Here is an 18,318-nt window from a genome sequence, read left to right as displayed (position 1 = left end):
ACCAAATACTTTTAGATTTTTACTCAAGTAGTATTTTACTGGGTGACTTTTACTGGAGTCATTTCCTTTTAAGGTATCTTTACTTTCACTCAAGTATGACAGTTTGGTGCTTTTTCCACCAGGCCCTAACAGTTTGTGGACACCGTTTGTCACCGTTATAGTGCAATTAATTCATTGTTAAGTGTTGTGTAGTGGCTTTGCTGGCATGCATATAACATTTTTGGGGGAGTTTGCCCCACCAGGATTTACATGCTAAAATCGCCACTACTGGAAAGACCTGAAAATAACTGTGTAGCGACGCTCCCCATCCAACCTGACAGAGCTTGAGAGCATCTGCAGAGAAGAATGGGAGAAACTCCCCAAATACAGGTGTGCCAAGCTTGTAGCGTCAAAACCAAGAAGACTCGAGGCTGTAATCGCTGCAAAAGGTGCTTCAACAAAGTACAGAGTAAAAGGTCTAAATACTTATGTAAATGTGATATTTCATTTTTTTTTATACATTTGCAAACATGTATAAATAACTGTTTTTGCTTTGTCATAATCGGGTATTGTGTGTAGATGAGGGAAAAAAACAATCAGTACATTTTAAAATAAGGCTGTAACGTAACAAGAGCTGGAAAAAGTCGTGTTCTGAATACTTTCCGAATGCACTGTACTTGCATACTCGTGTTTCTTTAACTCACATCGTAGTTATGTTTTTTTTTAATTGTTTTTATTATACTATCTATATTATTATCACTGCATTGTTGGGAAAGAGCTCTCAAGTAAAGAACAAGAAGGCCAAAATATACACATTTCACCTGACATGACCATTACGCACATTACACATGGTGGGTGTGGAAACAATTCAATTCACTTTTGTGCATAATCTATCATAATTAATCAGAGGTACATATGGTCATAAAGGATTATATACATACAAATGGGTTCAAGTTAAAATCTAGGCAACAGCAAAAAATATTAAGTTGGAAACTGTTGGAATAAGCGCCCATATGAACATTACGCCCAGGATGCGGCCGTAAATATAATTCCAGTGGCCTATTTAAAAAACAACCTGTGTATCTCTAATAATTCGATACAATGAGATCGGAACACGTAGTAGTTACATAATCTGATATATATGTACAAAATAACCAAGTGTGAGACCTGGAAGGCAAGACCATTAAAGTGACATTCATGTAAGAAATGGTCTGATATCAAACTCCCGGATCAGACCTTTTGGAGACATGGTGCACAAACGGTGAATCCAATACAATTCTCTTCTCAATAATAGATTAGCAGTATCTTCCCCCTCCTATAAATCTTAACATGTTCGATGCCAATGTATCTCAAAGAGCTAATGTCGTGACGAGCCTCTATAAAATGCGCAGCCACTGGGTTTATCTGGTCAATAGTTTTGATATTTCACCTGCGTTTTGCTATCCTTGTTTTCAGAGCACGTTTCGTTGGTCCAACATAGCCTAGCATAGACCACAAATACACTTGATCTGATATATAAAAAAATGTGTGGAATACGTAATGATGTCCTTAATCTTAATGGCCTTTGCCATAATATGTTTATTGAACATTTGTTCGCAAAGTTACACTGCGTACATCGGCCACCTCTGTAATTACCGTCTGGCACAATTTCATGGCACCGGTGGAAGATCAGACCTCACCACCATTTGACTGATGTTGGAGGCGCGTCTTAAGACCATCCGCAGTGTTTATTTAAATATTGTTTTTATTCTATTATCTATATTATTATTATTATCACTGCATTGTTGGGAAAGAGCTCTCAATGTCAGAACTATTTTATACATGTTGTGTCCCCCGCATCTCTCTGATTCAACCACTTCCCCTCAGCTCTCACGAACATACCAAGAAACGACAAGGAGTGCCACCTCACTTTACAGAATCGAAACTCTTGTCTTTCTGGCGGAAATGAAACTTGTTCCAGTCAGTCGATATCAGTTTGTTCTCAGATATGGCAGTGTCTGGTGTATCGGTCAGGATGGCCCACCTCAGCTGTCCACTCTGCCAGGAGATGCTCAGGACTCCAGCTACTATTCCATGTGGGCACACTTTCTGCAGTCTCTGCATTCAGGACTTCTGGGACAATGAAGAAAAGCATGATCGTTTCTGCAGCTGCCCTGAATGCCAATATACCTTTCACCCGAGGCCTAACCTGATCAAGAACATTGCTCTGGCTGAAATGGTGGAAGCCATGGAGAAGTCCAGGTGTAGAAATAATGTGGGTTCCGTAGGTAAGCACAGACCTGCTGCAGCCTGCCATCAGGCAGGGCCATCGCCCAGTCAGACTCAGGAAAAGGCCAGACCCATGAAGAGTCCCCAAACCACTACAGTCTCAGAGGCACCGAAGAGCAGAGTATGTCCCACACATGGCAGACTGCTGGAGGTTTACTGCTGTGATGATGATCAATGCATCTGCCTTCTGTGCGCCCTGGTTGAGCACAAAGCACACTCCACTTTGTTCGTGAATGAGGGATGGAGCAGGAAACAGGTACTGACCTATAAACTTAAATCTGTTGCTTCAAGTATCCCAAGGGTTATGTGTATATTGCACATTTGATCACTTATTGATTCAATTCAAATAAGTAAGTAAATATTACTTAATTCCCTTGTGCATTCCAGGATTTATGAGATCATTATTGGTTTAACCTTTTAAATATTTAATCTGTAGATATATTTTCCCTCCACAGAAACAGCTCCAGGACCTTAAGAAGGAATCCAAGGAGAGGATCAAAAAGAGAGAAAAGGAGCAGAAGGACCTGACAGAGAGCATTCAGAGGATTAAGGTGGGTCTACAGTAGGTCAGAGAAGGACCTGACAGAGGGCATTCAGAGGATTAAGGTGGGTCTACAGTAGGTCAGAGAAGGAAGTGAAAATAGTTATTTACCATGCTCTCAGGACTAAACCAACTAATGGCAATGTCTATGTCTCCTTCCTACCTTATGGGTGTATATTGCCCCAGCTGCCCAGGGGGCCCCCACTGATAGATTTTTTAACACAAATGTGTTAAAAACAACTTTATTTGGCCTATATCTTTAAAAATGAAAAAGTCAAAGGGTCTGAAAAAAAACGAACATAAATTGCTTTGTCCGCCCCTAACTGTATGTGTAACAGGAAGGTAGTAGGGCTGCTGAAGAGCACTGTGAGGGCGTCCTCGCTAGGCTGATTGACTCCCTCCAGAGGCACTACTCCACCACAGTCAGAGAGCTGATCAGGGCCCAGGAGACAGCTGTAGTGGCTCAGGCTGAGAGCTCCCTGTGCAACCTGGAGACAGACATTGCTAACCTGAAGAAGAAAGACACTGAGCTGGAGGAGCTGTCACAGACAGATGATGATATCCACTTCCTCCAGGTATGGTTAGTTGCATCACAGGCTGTACCCACTGGACACACACTGGTTGAATCAATGTTTCCACTTCATTTCAATGAAATTACGTTAAACCAACGTGGAATTGACATTGAATTGATGTCACCACATCATTTCAACATGGACATTTGGGTGATATTTGGTTGAGACATTGATCAATGAGATTTCAACCTTTATTCACCCACTCAAAAAAGACAGCCAGAAGTTTGTTTAATTACCAATGTGTTATCACTATACTTTCAACCATCTAAAAGCACAACCAAATTCCAATGGAAAAACAATTTCTGATTTATGGTTTAGTTGCCATCTAAATTTGTTATCACTGCGCTTTCAAACATTTAAAGCAAAACAAAATTTAAATGGGATGCAATGTCAGATATTTTGTATTTATACAACAACTTAATGTGTCATCACTCTGCTTAATCGAATAACACAACCAAATTACCTGGATTGCAGTTGAGATTGCATTAAAAGTACATAGTTCAAGTGACCAATGGTGTTCGAGATTCTGCCCAGATTATTCTAGCAATTGTGATTATTCTAGTGATCTCAACAGACCTGCAACCTTTCCATGCCATCTTGAACACGCATGCTTTCTATGATTACATAAGAAGATATTGATAGTTACAGTACCCTAACCTCAAAATGTGACCATGGATGTGTTACTCATTTTAAGGTTAAATAAATACTGTTACATTAGTTTGTAAGATAGCCTTAACATTAGGCTATTTACTGTATTAAAAAAGTCATATTGAATTGTGTTTGGTTGACAACAACCAAATATCAACATTTAAAGGATATCTAATGCTTGGACAGTTCCATCTGAGCCACTGGCTTAATTCTTACATTTTTAAAATTTTTATTTCACCTTTATTTAACCAAGTAGGCTAGTTGAGAACAAGTTCTCATTTACAACTGCGACCTGGACAAGATAAAGCAAAGCAGTGCGTCACAAACAATAACACAGAGTTACACATGGAATAAACAAACATAGAGTCAATAATACAATAGAAAAAGTCTATATACAGTGTGTGCAAATGAGGTAGGATAAGGGAAGTAAGGCAATAAATAGGCCATAGTGTCAAAATAATTACAATATAGCAATTAAACACTGGAGTGATAGATGTGCAGAAGATGAATGTGCAAGTAGAGATACTGAGGTGCAAAGGAGCAAAATAAAATAAATAAATAACAGTATGGGGATGAGGTAGTTGGGATGGGCTATTTACAGATGGGCTATGTACAGGTGAAGTGATCTGTGAGCTGCTCTGACAGCTGGTGCTTAAAGTTAGTGAAGGAGATATGAGTCTCCAGCTTCAGTGATTTTTGCAGTTCGTTCCAGTCATTGGCAGCAGAGAACTGGAAGGAAAGGCGGCCAAAGGGGGAATTGGCTTTGGGGGTGAGCAGTGAAATATACCTGCTGGAGCGCGTGCTACGGGTGGGTGCTGCTATGGTGACCAGTGAGCTGAGATAAGGCGGGGCGTTACCTAGCAAAGACTTATAGATGATCTGGAGCCAGTGGCTTTGACAACAAACATGAAGCAAGGGCCAGCCAACGAGAGCATACAGGTCACTGTGGTGGGTAGTATATGGGGCTTTGGTGACAAAACAGATGGCACTGTGATAGACTGCATCAAATTTCCTGAGTAGTGTTGGAGGCTATTTTGTAAATGACATCGCCGAAGTCAAGGATCAGTAGGATAGTCAGTTTTACGAAGGTATGTTTGGCAGCATGAGTGAAGGATGCTTTGTTGCGAAATAGAAAGCCAATTATAGATTTAATTTTGAATTGGAGATGGTTAATGTGAGTCTGGGAGGAGAGTTTACAGTCTAACCAGACACCTAGGTATTTGTAGTTGTCCACATATTCTAAGTCAGAACCGTCCAGAGTAGTGATGCTGGACGGGCGAGCAGGTGTGGGCAGCGATCGGTTGAAGAGCATGCATTTAGTTTTACTTGCATTTAAGAGCAGTTGGAGGCCACGGAAGGAGAGTTGTATGCCATTGAAACTCGTCTGGAGGTTAGTTAACACAGTGTCCAACGAAGGGCCAGAAGTATACAGAATGGTGTCGTCTGCGTAGAGGTGGATCAGAGAATCACCAGCAGCAAGAGCGACATCATTGATGTATACAGAGAAGAGAGTCAGCCCAAGAATTGAACCCTGTGGCACCCCCATAGAGACTGCCAGAGGTCCGGACAACAGGCCCTCCGATTTGACACACTGAACTCTATCTGAGAAGTAGTTGGTGAACCAGGCAAGGCAGTCATTTGAGAAACCAAGGCTGTTGAGTCTGCCGATAAGAATGTGGTGATTGACAGAGTCGAAAGCCTTGGCCAGGTCTATGAATACAGCTGCACAGTATTGTCTCTTATCGATGGCGGTTATGATATCATTTACGACCTTGAGCATGGCTGAGGTTCACCCATGACCAGCTTGGAAACCAGATTGCATAGGGGAGAGGGTACGGTGGGATTCGAAATGGTCAGTGATCTGTTTGTTGGCTTTCGAAGACCTTAGAAAGGCAGGGTAGGATAGATATAGGTCTGTAGCAGTTTGGGTCTAGAGTCTCTCCCCCTCTGAAGAGGGGGATGACCACGGCAGCTTTCCAATCTTGGGGATCTCAGACGATACGAAAGAGAGGTTAGTAGTGAACAGGCTAGTAATAGGGGTTTCAACAATTTTGGCGAATAATTTTAGAAAGAGAGGGTCCAGATTGTCTAGCCTGGTTGATTTGTAGGGGTCCAGATTTTGCAGTTCTTTCAGAACATCAGCTATCTGGATTTGGGTGAAGGAGAAATTGGGTAGGCTTGGGCAAGTTGATCCTATTCTTTACATTTTATTTTTGGTTTAGTTGGAGACGTGACTCCAACATATAATTTGTTAACTTGTCAACAAGTTAATAGGCTATTTACTGTACTGCAAAAGTGATATTGAATTCGGTTGGTTGTCATCTCAACCAAATATCAACATTTGAAGGAGATGTATCTTCTGTGCCACTGATTTAGTCCGACTTTAATTCTAGTTTGTCTACAAATTAATAATGTATATTTTTATTTATTTTATTTAACCTTTATTTAACTAGGTAAATCAGTAAAGAACAAATTCTTATTGACAATGACAGCCTACCAAAAGGCAAAACGCCTCCTGCGGGGACGGACGCTGGGGTAAAATAATAAAAAGTAGGACAAAACACACATAATGACAAGAGAGACACCATAACACTACATAAAGAGAGACATAAGACAACAACATAGCATGGCAGCAACACATGACAACACAGCACGGTAGCAACACAACATGGCAGCAGCACAACATGGTAGCAGCACAAAACATGGTACAAACATTATTGGGCACAGACAACAACACGAAGGGCAAGAAGGTAGAGACAACAATAAATCGTGGGAAGCAGCCACAACTGTCAGTAAGAGTGTCCATGATTGATTCTTTAAAATTAAGAGATGGAGATAAAACTGTCCAGTTTGAGTGTTTTTTGCAGCTCGTTCAAGACTAGCTGCAGCGAACTTAAAAGAGGAGTGATGCAGGGATGTGTGTGCTTTGGGGACCTTTAACAGAATGTGACTTGCAGAACAGGTGTTGAATGTGGAGGAAGAGGGCTGCAGCAGGTATCTCAGATAAGGGGGAGTGAGGCCTAAGAGGGTTTTATAAATGAGCACCAACCAGTGGGTCTTGCAACAGGTATACAGTGATGGCCAGATTACAGAGGAGTATAGAGTGCAGTGATGTGTCCTATAAGGAGCATTAGTGGCAAATCTGGTGGCCGAATGGGAAAGAACATCTAGCCGCTCGAAAGCACCCTTATCTTCTAATCTATAAATTACATCTCTAGCATGGGTAGGATGGTCATCTGAATCGGGGTAAGTTTGGCAGCTGGGGTGAAAGAATAGTGATTACGATAGAGTAAACAGCTTTGATATGTGCTGAGAGAAGGACAGTGTACCGTCTAGCCATACTCCCAAGTACTTATATGAGGTGACTACCTCAAGCGCTAAACCCTCAGACGTAGTAATCACACCGGTGGGGAGAGGGGGAATCTTCTTACCAAACCAGATGACCTTTGTTTTGTAGGTGTTCAGAACAAGGTTAAGGTCAGAGAAAGCTTGTTGGACACTAAGAAAGCTTTGTTGTAGAGCGTTTAACACAAAATCCGGGGAGGGGCCAGTTGAGTATAAGACTGTATCATCTGCATATAAATGGATGAGAGAGCTTCCTACTGCCTGAGCTATGTTGTTGATGCAAATTGAGAAGAGTGTGGGGCCGAGGATCAAGCCTTGCGGTACTCCATTGGTGACAGGCATTGGCTGAGACAGCAGATGTTCTGACTTTATACACTCTTTGAGAGAGGTAGTTAGCAAACCAGGCTAAAGACCCCTCAGAGACACCAATACTCATTAGCCAGCCCACAAGAATGGAATGGTCTACCATATCCAAAGCTTTGGCCAAGTCAATAAAAATAGCAGCACAACATTGCTTAGAATCAAGGGCAATGGTGACATTATTTAGGACCTTTAAGTTTGCAGTGACACATCCTTAACCTGAGCGGAAACCAGATTGCATACCAGAGAGAATACTATAGACATCAAGAAAGCCAGTCAGTTGATTATTGACAAGTTTTTCCAACACTTTTGATAAACAGGGCTAAATAGAAATAGGCCTATAACAGTTAGGATCAGCTTGATCTCCCCCTTTAAATAAAGGACATACCGTGGCTGCCTTCCAAGCAATGGGAACCTTCCCAGAGAGGAGAGACAGGTTAAAAGGTCAGAGATAGGCTTGGCGATGATAGGGGCTGCAACCTTAAAGAAGAAAGGATCTAAACCATCTGACCAAGATGTTTTTTGGGGTCAAGTTTAAGGAGCTCCTTTAGCACCTCATACTCAGTGACCACCTGCAGGGAGAAACTTTGTAGCAGGGCAGGGGAAAAAGAGGGAGAAGCATCAGTGCTAGTCGCATTAGAAGGGGTGGGAGATGAGGAAATGTTGGACGGGCAAGGAGGCATGGCTGAGTCAAATAGGAATCCTGACTTAATGAGGTGGTGATTAAAGAGCTCAGCCATGTGCTCCTTGTCAGTAACAACCACATCATCAACATTAAGGGACATGGGCAGCTGTGAGGAGGAGGGTTTATTCTCCAGGTCTTTAAACGTTTTCCAGAACTTCTTGGGGTTAGACCCACAGAGAGAGAACTGCTCCTTAAAGTAACTAACTTTGGCCTTCCGGATAGCCTGAGTGCACTTATTTCTCATTTGCCTGAACGAGAGCCAGTCAGCCTGAGTATGTGTGTGCCGAGTGCGTGTGCCGATATGTTGGATTCACGTCTCCATCTCAATCAAGAATCAAAGTTAAAGAATAGAACTGAATCAAATAAGCTTTATTTACGGTGCATTTAAAGTTTGATTAGATTAGATTTAGTCCTATTCTTTAAGTTACATTTTTGGTTGAGATTTGTGATTGAGATTTTGGTTGAGAATTTATTTGTAGATCAACTGGAATAAATGTCAGACTAAGTCAGTGGCACAGATGGATATCCAAGCAAAAGACACATCTCCTTCAAATGTTGATATTTGGTTGTGTTGACAATATCCAGTTTGTATACAAATTAATAATTGACTAAATCTAATCTAATCAAACTGTAAATGCACTTTAAATAATGTTTGATTTGATTTAGTCCTATTCTTTAACATAGATTTTTGGTTGAGATGGAGATGTGAATCCAACATATTCATGATTAACTTGAAGATTACATTTGAAATCAACCAAAGCTTGAAACCCTAGGCCTATATGTATTGTCTATTTTTAGTTGAACCCTGGGTTGAATTGAAACAATAGTTGTTGATGCTTTATAGGCCTAAATCAGTGGAGGCTGCTGAGGGGAGGACAGCTCATTATAATGGCTTGAACGGCGCCAATGGAATGGCATCAAACAAATAGAAACCATGTGTCTGATACCACTCCACTGATTCCGCTCCAGCCATTTACTCGAGCCTGTCCTCCCCAATTAAGTTGCCACCAACATCCGGTGGCCTAAATAGCATCATTGAGGATATATGATTGATAAAGTATGGTTACTTTTCATTTGCTCTGTTGAACCTACCCTTTGGAATGACTTCACTGGCAACAGTGAATATCTTTAGTTATAAACAGATCTCTCAATAATCATTGTTTTATTCATTGCTTTAGCACATTCTGCCAACCCAGATGTCCTAGCCGTGTCTGAATCCGAGCTTAGGAAGGCCACCAAAAACCCTGAAATTTCCATCCCTAACTATAACATTTTCAGACAAGATAGAACTGCCAAAGGGGGCAGTGTTGCAATCTACTGCAGAGATAGCCTGCAGAGTTCTGTCTTGCTATCCAGGTCTGTGCCCAAACAGTTTGAGCTTCTACTTTTAAATATCCACCTTTCCAGAAACAAGTCTCTCACCGTTGCCGCTTGCTATAGACCACCTTCTACCCCCAGCTGCGCCCTGGACACCATATGTGAATTGATTGCCCCCCCATCTACTTTCAGAGCTCGTGCTGTTAGGTGACCTAAACTGGGACATGCTTAACACCCCGGCCGTCCTACAATCTAAGCTTAATGCCCTCTATCTCACACAAATTATCAATGAATCTACCAGTTACAACCCCAAATCCGTAAACACAGGCACCCTCATAGATATCATCCTAACCAACCTGCCCTCCAAATACCCCTCTGCTGTCTTCAACCAGGATCTCAGCGATCACTGCCTCATTGCTTGCGTCCGTAATGGGTCTGCGGTCAAACGACCACCCCTCATCACTGTCAAACGCTCCCTAAAACACTTCAGCGAGCAGGCCTTTCTAATCAACCTGGCCCGGGAATCCTGGAAGGATATTGACCTCATTCCGTTAGTAGAAGATGCCTGGTTATTCTTTAAAAGTGCTTTCCTCACAATCTTACATAAGCATGCCCCATTCAAAAAATGTAGAACCAGGAACAGATATAGCCCGTGGTTCACTCCAGACCTGACTGCCCTTGACCAGCACAAAAACATCCTGTGGCGTACTGCATTAGCATCGAATAGCCCCCATGACATGCAACTTTTCAGGGAAGTTAGGAACCAATATACACAGGCAGTTAAGAAAGCAAAGGCTATCTTTTTCAAACAGAAATGTGCATTCTGCAGCACAAACTCCAAAAAGTTCTGGGACGCTGTAAAGTCCATGGAGAATAAGAGCACCTCCTCTCAGTTGCCACTGTCATCACCGATAAATCCACGATTATTGAGAATTTAAATTAGCATTTTTCTACAGCTGGCCATGCTTTCCACCTGGCCACCCCTACACTGGTCAAGAGCACTGCACCCCCCACAGCAACTTGCCCAAGCCTCCCCATTTCTCCTTCACCCAAATCCAGATAGCTGATGTTCTGAAAGAGCTGTAAAATCTGGACCCCTACAAATCAGCAGGGCTAGACAATCTGGATCCTCTCTTTCTAAAAAAAAGAGAGGGTCAACCCCTAATTCTAACCTGTTCAACATCTCTTTCGTATCGTCTAAGACTCCCAAAGATTGGAAAGCTGCCGCGGTCATCCCCCTCTTCAAAGGGGGAAGAGACTCTAGACCCAAACTACTACATACCTATATCTATCCTACCCTGCCTTTCTAAGGTCTTTGAAAGCCAAGTTAACAAACAGACCACTTTGAATCCCACCGTACCTTCTCCGCTATGCAATCTGGTTTCCAAGCTGGTCATGGGTGCACCTCAGCCATTCTCAAGGTCTTAAACGATATCATAACCTCCATCGATAAGAGACAATAAATACTGTGCAGCTGTATTCATAGACCTGGCCAAGGCTTTTGACTCTGTCAATCACCGCATTCTTATCGGCAGACTCAACAGCCTTGGTTTCTCAAATGACTGCCTCGTCTGGTTCACCAACTACTTCTCAGACAGAGTTCAGTTCGTCAAATCGGAGGGCCTGTTGTCTGGCAGTCTCTATTGGGGTGTCACAGGGTTCAATTTTCGGGCCGACTCTCTTCTCTGTATACATCAATAATGTCGCTCTTGCTGCTGGTGCTTCTCTGATCCACCTTTACGCAGACGATACCATTTTGTATACTTCTGGCCCTTCTTTGGACACTGTGTTAACTAACCTCCAGACGAGCTTCAATGACATACAACTCTCCTTCGTGGCCTCCAACTGCTCTTAAATGCAAGTAAACCTAAATGCATGCTCTTCAACCGATCGCTACCAGCACCTGCCCGCCTGTCCAGCATCACTACTCTGGACGGTTCTGACTTAGAATATGTGGATATCTGCAAATACCTAGCTGTCTGGTTAGACTGTACACTCTCCTTCCAGACTTACATTAAGCATCTCCAATCCAAAATTAAATCTAGAATCGACTTCCTATTTCGCAACAAAGCATCCTTCACTATATGCTGCCAAACAGACCCTCGTAAAACTGACTATCCTACCAATCCTTGACTTCGGCGATGTCATTTACAAAATAGCCTCCAACACTCTACTCAGCAAATTGGATGCAGTCTATCACAGTGCCATCCGTTCTGTTACCAAAGCCCCATATACTACTCACCAAAGCCCCATATACTACCCACCACAGTGACCTGTAGGCTGTCGTTGGCTGGCCCTCGCTTCATATTCGTTGCCAAACCCACTGGCTCCAGGTCATCTATAAGTCTTTGCTAGGTAAAGCCCCACCTTATCTCAGCTCACTGGTCACCATAGCAGCACCCACCTGTAGCACGCGCTCCAGCAGGTATATTTCACTGGTCACCCCCAAAGCCAATTCCTCCGTTGGCTGCCTTTCCTTCCAGTTCTCTGCTGTCAATGACTGGAACGAATTGCAAAAATCACTGAAGCTGGAGACTCATATCTCCCTCACTAACTTTAAGCATCAGCTGTCAGAGCAGCTCACAGATCACTGCACCTGTACATAGCCCATCTTGTAAATAGCCCATCCAACTACCTCATCCCCATACTGTTATTTAACATTTTTTGCTCTTTTGTACCTCAGTATCTTTACTTGCACATTCATCTTCTGCACATCTATCACTCCAGTGTTTAATTGCTATATTGTAATCATTTTGCCAGTATGGCCTATTTATTTGCATACCTCCCTTATCTTACTTAATTTGCACACACTGTATATAGACTTTCTTTCTATTGTGTTATTGACTGTATGTTTGTTTATTCCATGTGTAACTCTGTGTTGTTGTTTGTGTCGCACTGTATTTCTTTATCTTGGCCAGGTCGCAGTTGTAAATGAGAACTTGTTCTCAACTAGCCTACTTGGTTAAATAACGGTGAAATACATTTTTTTTAACATTCTTTTGATAGCACATTGGTAATAGTCAGTGACACAGCTAAGCAGGACTGGGCTTGTTTAAAACCCTGAATGGGAGACCAAATTAATAGCTATAAATACAATGCATTCAGAAAGTATTCAGATCCCTTGATTAGATTAAAACCTTATTTTAAAATTGACAAAATCTTTTATTTATTTCACCTTTATTTAACCAGGTAGGCCAGTTGAGAACAAGAACAAGTTCTCAACCCCCAAATAGTTTTTTCCCTCATCAATCTACAGACAACAATCCATAATGACAATGCAAAACAGGTTTTTCAAGTAATAAAACTGAAATATAACATTTTCAGTATGCAGACACTTTACTCAGTACTTTGTTGAAGCACCTTGGGCAGCAATTACAGCCTTGAGTCTTCTTGGTTATGACACTACAAGCTTGGCACATCTGTATTTGGGGAGTTTATCCCATCCTTCTCTGTAGATCCTCTCAAGCTCTGTCAGGTTGGATGGGGAGCATCGCTGCACAGCTATTTTCAGGTCTCGCCAGAGATGTTTGATCGGGTTCAAGTCCGGGCTCTGGCTGGGCCACTCAAGGACATTCAGAGACTTGTCCTGAAACCACTCATGTGTTGTCTTGGCTGTGGGCTTAGGGTCGTTGTCCTGTTGGAAGGTGAACCTTCATTCCAGTCTGAGGTCCTGAGCGCTCTGGAGCAGGTTTTCATCAAGGATATCGCTGTACTTTGCTCTGTCCATCTTTCCCTCAATCCAGACTAGTCTCCCAGTCCCTGCCGCTTAAAAACAACACTAGAGCATGATGCTGCCACCACCATGCTTCACCATAGGGATGGTGCCAGGCAGGGGCGGACTGAAACAATAATTCAGGCTCCATCCCAGGCCACCCTGTTCACGCAAACCACCAGACTGCTAATTCTGTAGGCTCACCCTATTTGTTGATGTAACGAGTACCAAACTAGTTATATATTTGGCCACTATGTTCATCTGGGAATGAAGTTATCCACATTACAAAATACAAACATTTGGGACTGACCAACAAGTAGCCTATCTGAACACTGAGTTTTCAAGGTATGCTATGGCTAAGGGTGCACCCTCAAAAAGTCACTAGGAATACACCAATCATAGCATATACAAATGTACAAGATATGTCCCCCGATTACAGTCCTACTGATAATCTCGTAAATAAAGCACATATTAATCTAAAATCATAGCCCATAGCCCTCTTAAGTTGTCCCTGAAGGTTCCTGCTCTGAGTCTGACTCTGAACTGACCACCATCTCCAATTCTGCAGGAGCAGCTGAAGCTCTATTGCTGCTGCTGCTTCCTTCTCCACCTTTACAAAGAAAATACTCTATTATCATATTCACTATCAGTAGGATATCAGGAGGCTACATTAATACAGCTCTGGAAAAAAATTAAGAGTGGTCTCTTAATTTGGAGTGGTCTCTTAATTTGGAGTGGCCTCTTAATTTGGAGTGGTCTCTTAATTTTTCCCAGAGCTGTATATTATTGTAGTAACTTGTAATGCTGGTACTAATGGCGCTAATGATCTTTGTCATTGCCTGTGCTGTGTCACACAGGCTACTGTGTTACGTTCATGGATGTATTATAGTTATGTTACTGTAGCCTGTTTCGCTGTATAGTGTATATGTGCACTTTCCCTAGCTTTTGTGGTATGAGTCATGACCGAATGCTGGCAAGTCCATAGTCTAGGTTTACTATTTTTTACTAGTTGAAACATATTGCCTTCAATGTCATATTATGATCGCTATGTTGCACTCATTGCTATGATATAATTCCTCCACGAAGACGTGCAAACTGTTTAGCCTACCGGCCGTTGTGTCACTATTATTAGCTAGGTTACTTAGCTAGCCGTGCTGGGTGTAAGGGCTGTCTGAAGAGAGAGTGGACCAAAACGCAGCGGAGTTAGTGTTCATCATATTTAATTATAAAATGGAACACTATACAAATACAAAATAAGAAACTGACAGCCAACAGTCCTGTCAGGTGAAACACAATGACAGAAACAATTACCCACAAAACCCCAACGGAAAAACATGCACTTATGTGTGACTCCCAATCAACCACAACGAACTTCAGCTGTGCCTGATTGGGAGCCACACACGGCCCAAAACAAAGAAATACAAAACATAGAAAAAGAACATAGAACGCCCACCCAATGTAACACCCTGGCCTAACCAAAATAAAGAACAAAAAACCCCTCTCTATGGCCAGGGCGTTACACTGGGTGACGTGTGTGTGTGTCAGTGTGTGTGTTTTAGCTAGTGTTTTTCTCTTTTTTATTCTCTCCCTCTCTGCTCCACCTTTCCTTTTCTGACCGTCCATTTTGCCGTGTGACTTGTCTAAAATGTTATCGGTAGAGAAACAGGTAGACGGTTGCTTTGTGCGTCGAGAGACCTGATGTAATTTTTGTTATGGGGACACTGCAGCGAGAGTGTGAGAGTCGCGCCTGATACGTGGATTCTCCGTCAACTCATTCCTGCTTGCTATATTATCGCTGGTCAAGTTGACTATTCACGGCAGGCCAAAACGACCCTCGGGCCACTGGGAAATGTCTCGGTGCTCCCGACGGCCAGTCCGCCATTGGTGCCAGGTTTCCTCCAGATGTGACGCTTGGCATTCAGGCCAAAGAGGTCAATCTTGGTTTCATCAGACCAGAGAATCATGTTTCTCATGGTCTGAGAGTCCTTTAGGTGCCTTTTGCAAAAGTGGACTGTTATGTGCCTTTTACTGAGGAATGGCTTCCGTCTGGCCATTCTACCATAAAGGCCTGATTGGTTGGAGTGCTGCAGAGATGGTTGTCCTACTGGAAGGTTCTCCCATCTCCACAGAGGGACTCTGGAGCTCTGTCAGAGTGACCATCAGGTTCTTGGTCACCTCCCTGACCAAGGCCCTTCTCCCCCGATTGCTCAGTTTTGCCAATCGGCCAGCTCTAGGAAGAGTCTTGGTGGTTCCAAACTCGAGTCTCATAGCAAAGTGTCTGAATACCTATGTAAACAAGGTATTTCTGATTTATTTGTAATACATTTGCTACATTTTCTAAAAACCTGTTTTCGCTTTGTCATTATGGGATATTGTGTGTAGATGAGGATGTTTAAAACAATCCATTTTAAAATAAGGCTGTAACGTAACAAAATGTGGAAAGGGGAAGGGGTCTGAATACTTTCCATTAGGATGTGCTGCCCAGCCTATAGTTTTTTTCTGAATGTGGATATAACATTGAAGATCTGACTTTGTTTCAAGGTACAAATTCAACATATCCTATACAAGGTTTGTCTATGTTGAAAATTGCTTAAAAACATTTAAAATGTAATGTATTTTCCACATACATTCCATGTCACAATAAGTTGACAAATTACATTGAAATTACGTTGATTCAACCAGTTTGTGCCCAGTGGGTAGTAGATAGATGTAGGGTCTGGTTCTGAAGGTTTGCAACTGTGTGCATGATGATATGGTGAATTGTCACGATTAATAACAATAACTCTTTCAGTTTCATGTCTCTCTATCTCCCTCTCTCATTTCCAAAGAGTTGGCCCTCTCTTTCTACCCTCTCAGAGCCCCAAAACTTGTCCAGTGTCTCGACGGATCCACACCTTCCCTTTGAGGCCATAAGAACTGCCGTCTCAGAGTTTGGGGATCGGCTGGAGGCATTCTGTGAGGAAGAAATCAATACAGTGTCTCAAACTGGTCAGTTGAAGAGAGGAATGCAGCAGACAGACAGACAGAGACAAATATACAATACATTAGTAAATTATTTTATGATCTGTCTCAACAGTGGCTGGTAATGGATGTTCCCAATCTCCAGTCAGACCTGAGCAGCTTCCAGGTGACTGTTATCCTGAGTGTTTTAGAAAATCAGCCACAGTTTACTTGACCTTAAGTAATGAGAGTTAGTAATTAACTACAACCTTAACCACCAACTGAGCTTGATCAATGACATATTACGTCTGTTCTGCCTTTCTCCTGACCCACAGTTATCAGCGCTGCACAGACCCTAGAGCCTACGACCAGACCTGAGTTTCTACAGTGTGAGTTCTAAGTCTTTTAGTCACACACAGACATGCAACACATCTAAAATCCCCTCAACCTGTACAACACCAACTGTAAAGAAACATAATAATAAAGAGATTTTTGTTTTAAATGGGTCTGAACCAGCGTCATGAGAATGCTGTTCGAACATGATCATGAACATCATTTTACGATCCTCTGACCCTTCAGATGCCTGTGAGCTCACTCTGGACCCCAACACTGCCCACAAGGACCTCTCCATCTCAATGGAGGACAGAATGGTGAGGTGGGACCCTAAAAAGCAGAAGGTCCCAGTCCAACCTCACCCTGAGAGGTTTACAAACCGTCACCAGGTGATGTGCAGGGAGGGGCTTGAGGCTGAGCGCTGCTACTGGGAGGTGGAGATGGTGGGGAACAAGGCTGAGATTGCCCTGGCCTACTTGGGCATAAACAGAAAATCACGCTCTAAGACATCCGCTTTTGGGGGCAGTGACCAATCCTGGAGCCTCGACTGTTCAAAAGGCTATTCTGTGTCCCACAACAGTAAAAGTATTCTACTCAGTGCAACCCCCAGCCAGCACAAAATAGGGGTTTACCTGAAATTCAAGGAGGGCACCATAGCATTTTATGAAGTCTCAGATAGGATGAAGTTTCTCTACAGAACCCAGAAATGCACATTCACTGAACCCCTCTACCCAGGGTTCTGGCTTGGGGATGACAGTCCCATCACACTATGTCATCTGAGGCATAAGAGATTCTAACCATGAGATAGAGAACAAAACACCCAGGAAGAGTAGGCTGTGGGTAGAAGTTTAAAATAAAGCTATGCATTCGGAAGATTCATGGATGAAAATTCAAAACTGTTTTTGTTTTGTCATTATGGGGTATTGTGTGTAGATTGATGTTGGAAAAAAACGATTTCATCCATTTTAGAATAAGGCTGTAATGTAACAAAACGTGGAAATAGTGAAGGGGTCTGAATACATTCCGAATGCACTGTACATCCCAGAGAACATTTGAAATGTTTTAGATTGCTGTTAGGTTTTGGAGAATCTTGTTGTCTAAATAGCTTGTAACCTCTTTACATTTGTAATATCGACTTATTTGTAATATCTACGGAAAAAAAAACATTTAAATAAACATTTTTATAAATATACATGTAAAAGCAAGCGAATAAAGAGCAAAAGTGTTGGTTATTATACAGCTTTTATGTCATTCTTTCTCTGACTATTTCTGTTGGAAACACACTAGAGGGCAGTGTTGTCTCTTATACAGCAGGATGACACGAGAGGAGGTCATTAGCCCAATAGATACTGCTTTACGCTTTAGTCAATGTTGAGGTTCAAAGAATGTGAAGAGTTTGTTAAGCATTTGCACTTCAATTAATGACTTATTAGTTATTCCTTATAGGAAAGGTGACAGTGACAGCAGTTGTTCACTGATGGAGAAACTGTCTTAAAACTGTCTCACATATTGTGAAGTTGTTCTTTTCCAGAGATTTATGTTTGGATGTTTTACCTATTTTGAAATCTATTGATATATACTTTAAGATGTAAAGAAATGAAGCCGTACCCCTAACCAG

At 42.3% G+C, this 18,318-nt stretch overlaps 1 protein-coding gene across 1 annotated transcript; it reads left to right on the top strand.

Annotated features, from left to right (window-relative positions):
* The first annotated feature begins 1,808 nt into the window (after positions 1–1,808).
* LOC115150606 (tripartite motif-containing protein 16-like protein) lies at positions 1,809–17,935 on the top strand. Its single transcript, XM_029694065.1, has 7 exons — positions 1,809–2,503; positions 2,703–2,798; positions 3,127–3,363; positions 16,256–16,415; positions 16,504–16,554; positions 16,703–16,756; positions 16,947–17,935. Exons 1-7 carry the CDS (start codon positions 1,967–1,969, stop codon positions 17,495–17,497), a joined length of 1,686 nt encoding a protein of 561 aa, XP_029549925.1. The 5' UTR covers positions 1,809–1,966; the 3' UTR covers positions 17,498–17,935.
* The last annotated feature ends 383 nt before the right edge of the window (positions 17,936–18,318 follow it).

Source organism: Salmo trutta, chromosome 16 (assembly GCF_901001165.1).
Source record: "Salmo trutta chromosome 16, fSalTru1.1, whole genome shotgun sequence".
Taxonomy (NCBI): Eukaryota; Metazoa; Chordata; class Actinopteri; order Salmoniformes; family Salmonidae; genus Salmo; species Salmo trutta.
Note: the sequence above shows the minus strand (reverse complement) of the source record. Positions and strands in the feature narration are given on the sequence as shown.

Bases quoted from the DNA above. Each gene is read 5' to 3' on its own strand.
- LOC115150606 (XM_029694065.1), top strand. From the start codon at position 1,967: ATGGCAGTGTCTGGTGTATCGGTCAGGATGGCCCACCTCAGCTGTCCA. The intron at 3,364-16,255 runs GTATGGTTAGTT...TCATTTCCAAAG, and splicing joins ATGATATCCACTTCCTCCAG to AGTTGGCCCTCTCTTTCTAC. The intron at 16,757-16,946 runs GTGAGTTCTAAG...CTGACCCTTCAG, and splicing joins CAGACCTGAGTTTCTACAGT to ATGCCTGTGAGCTCACTCTG.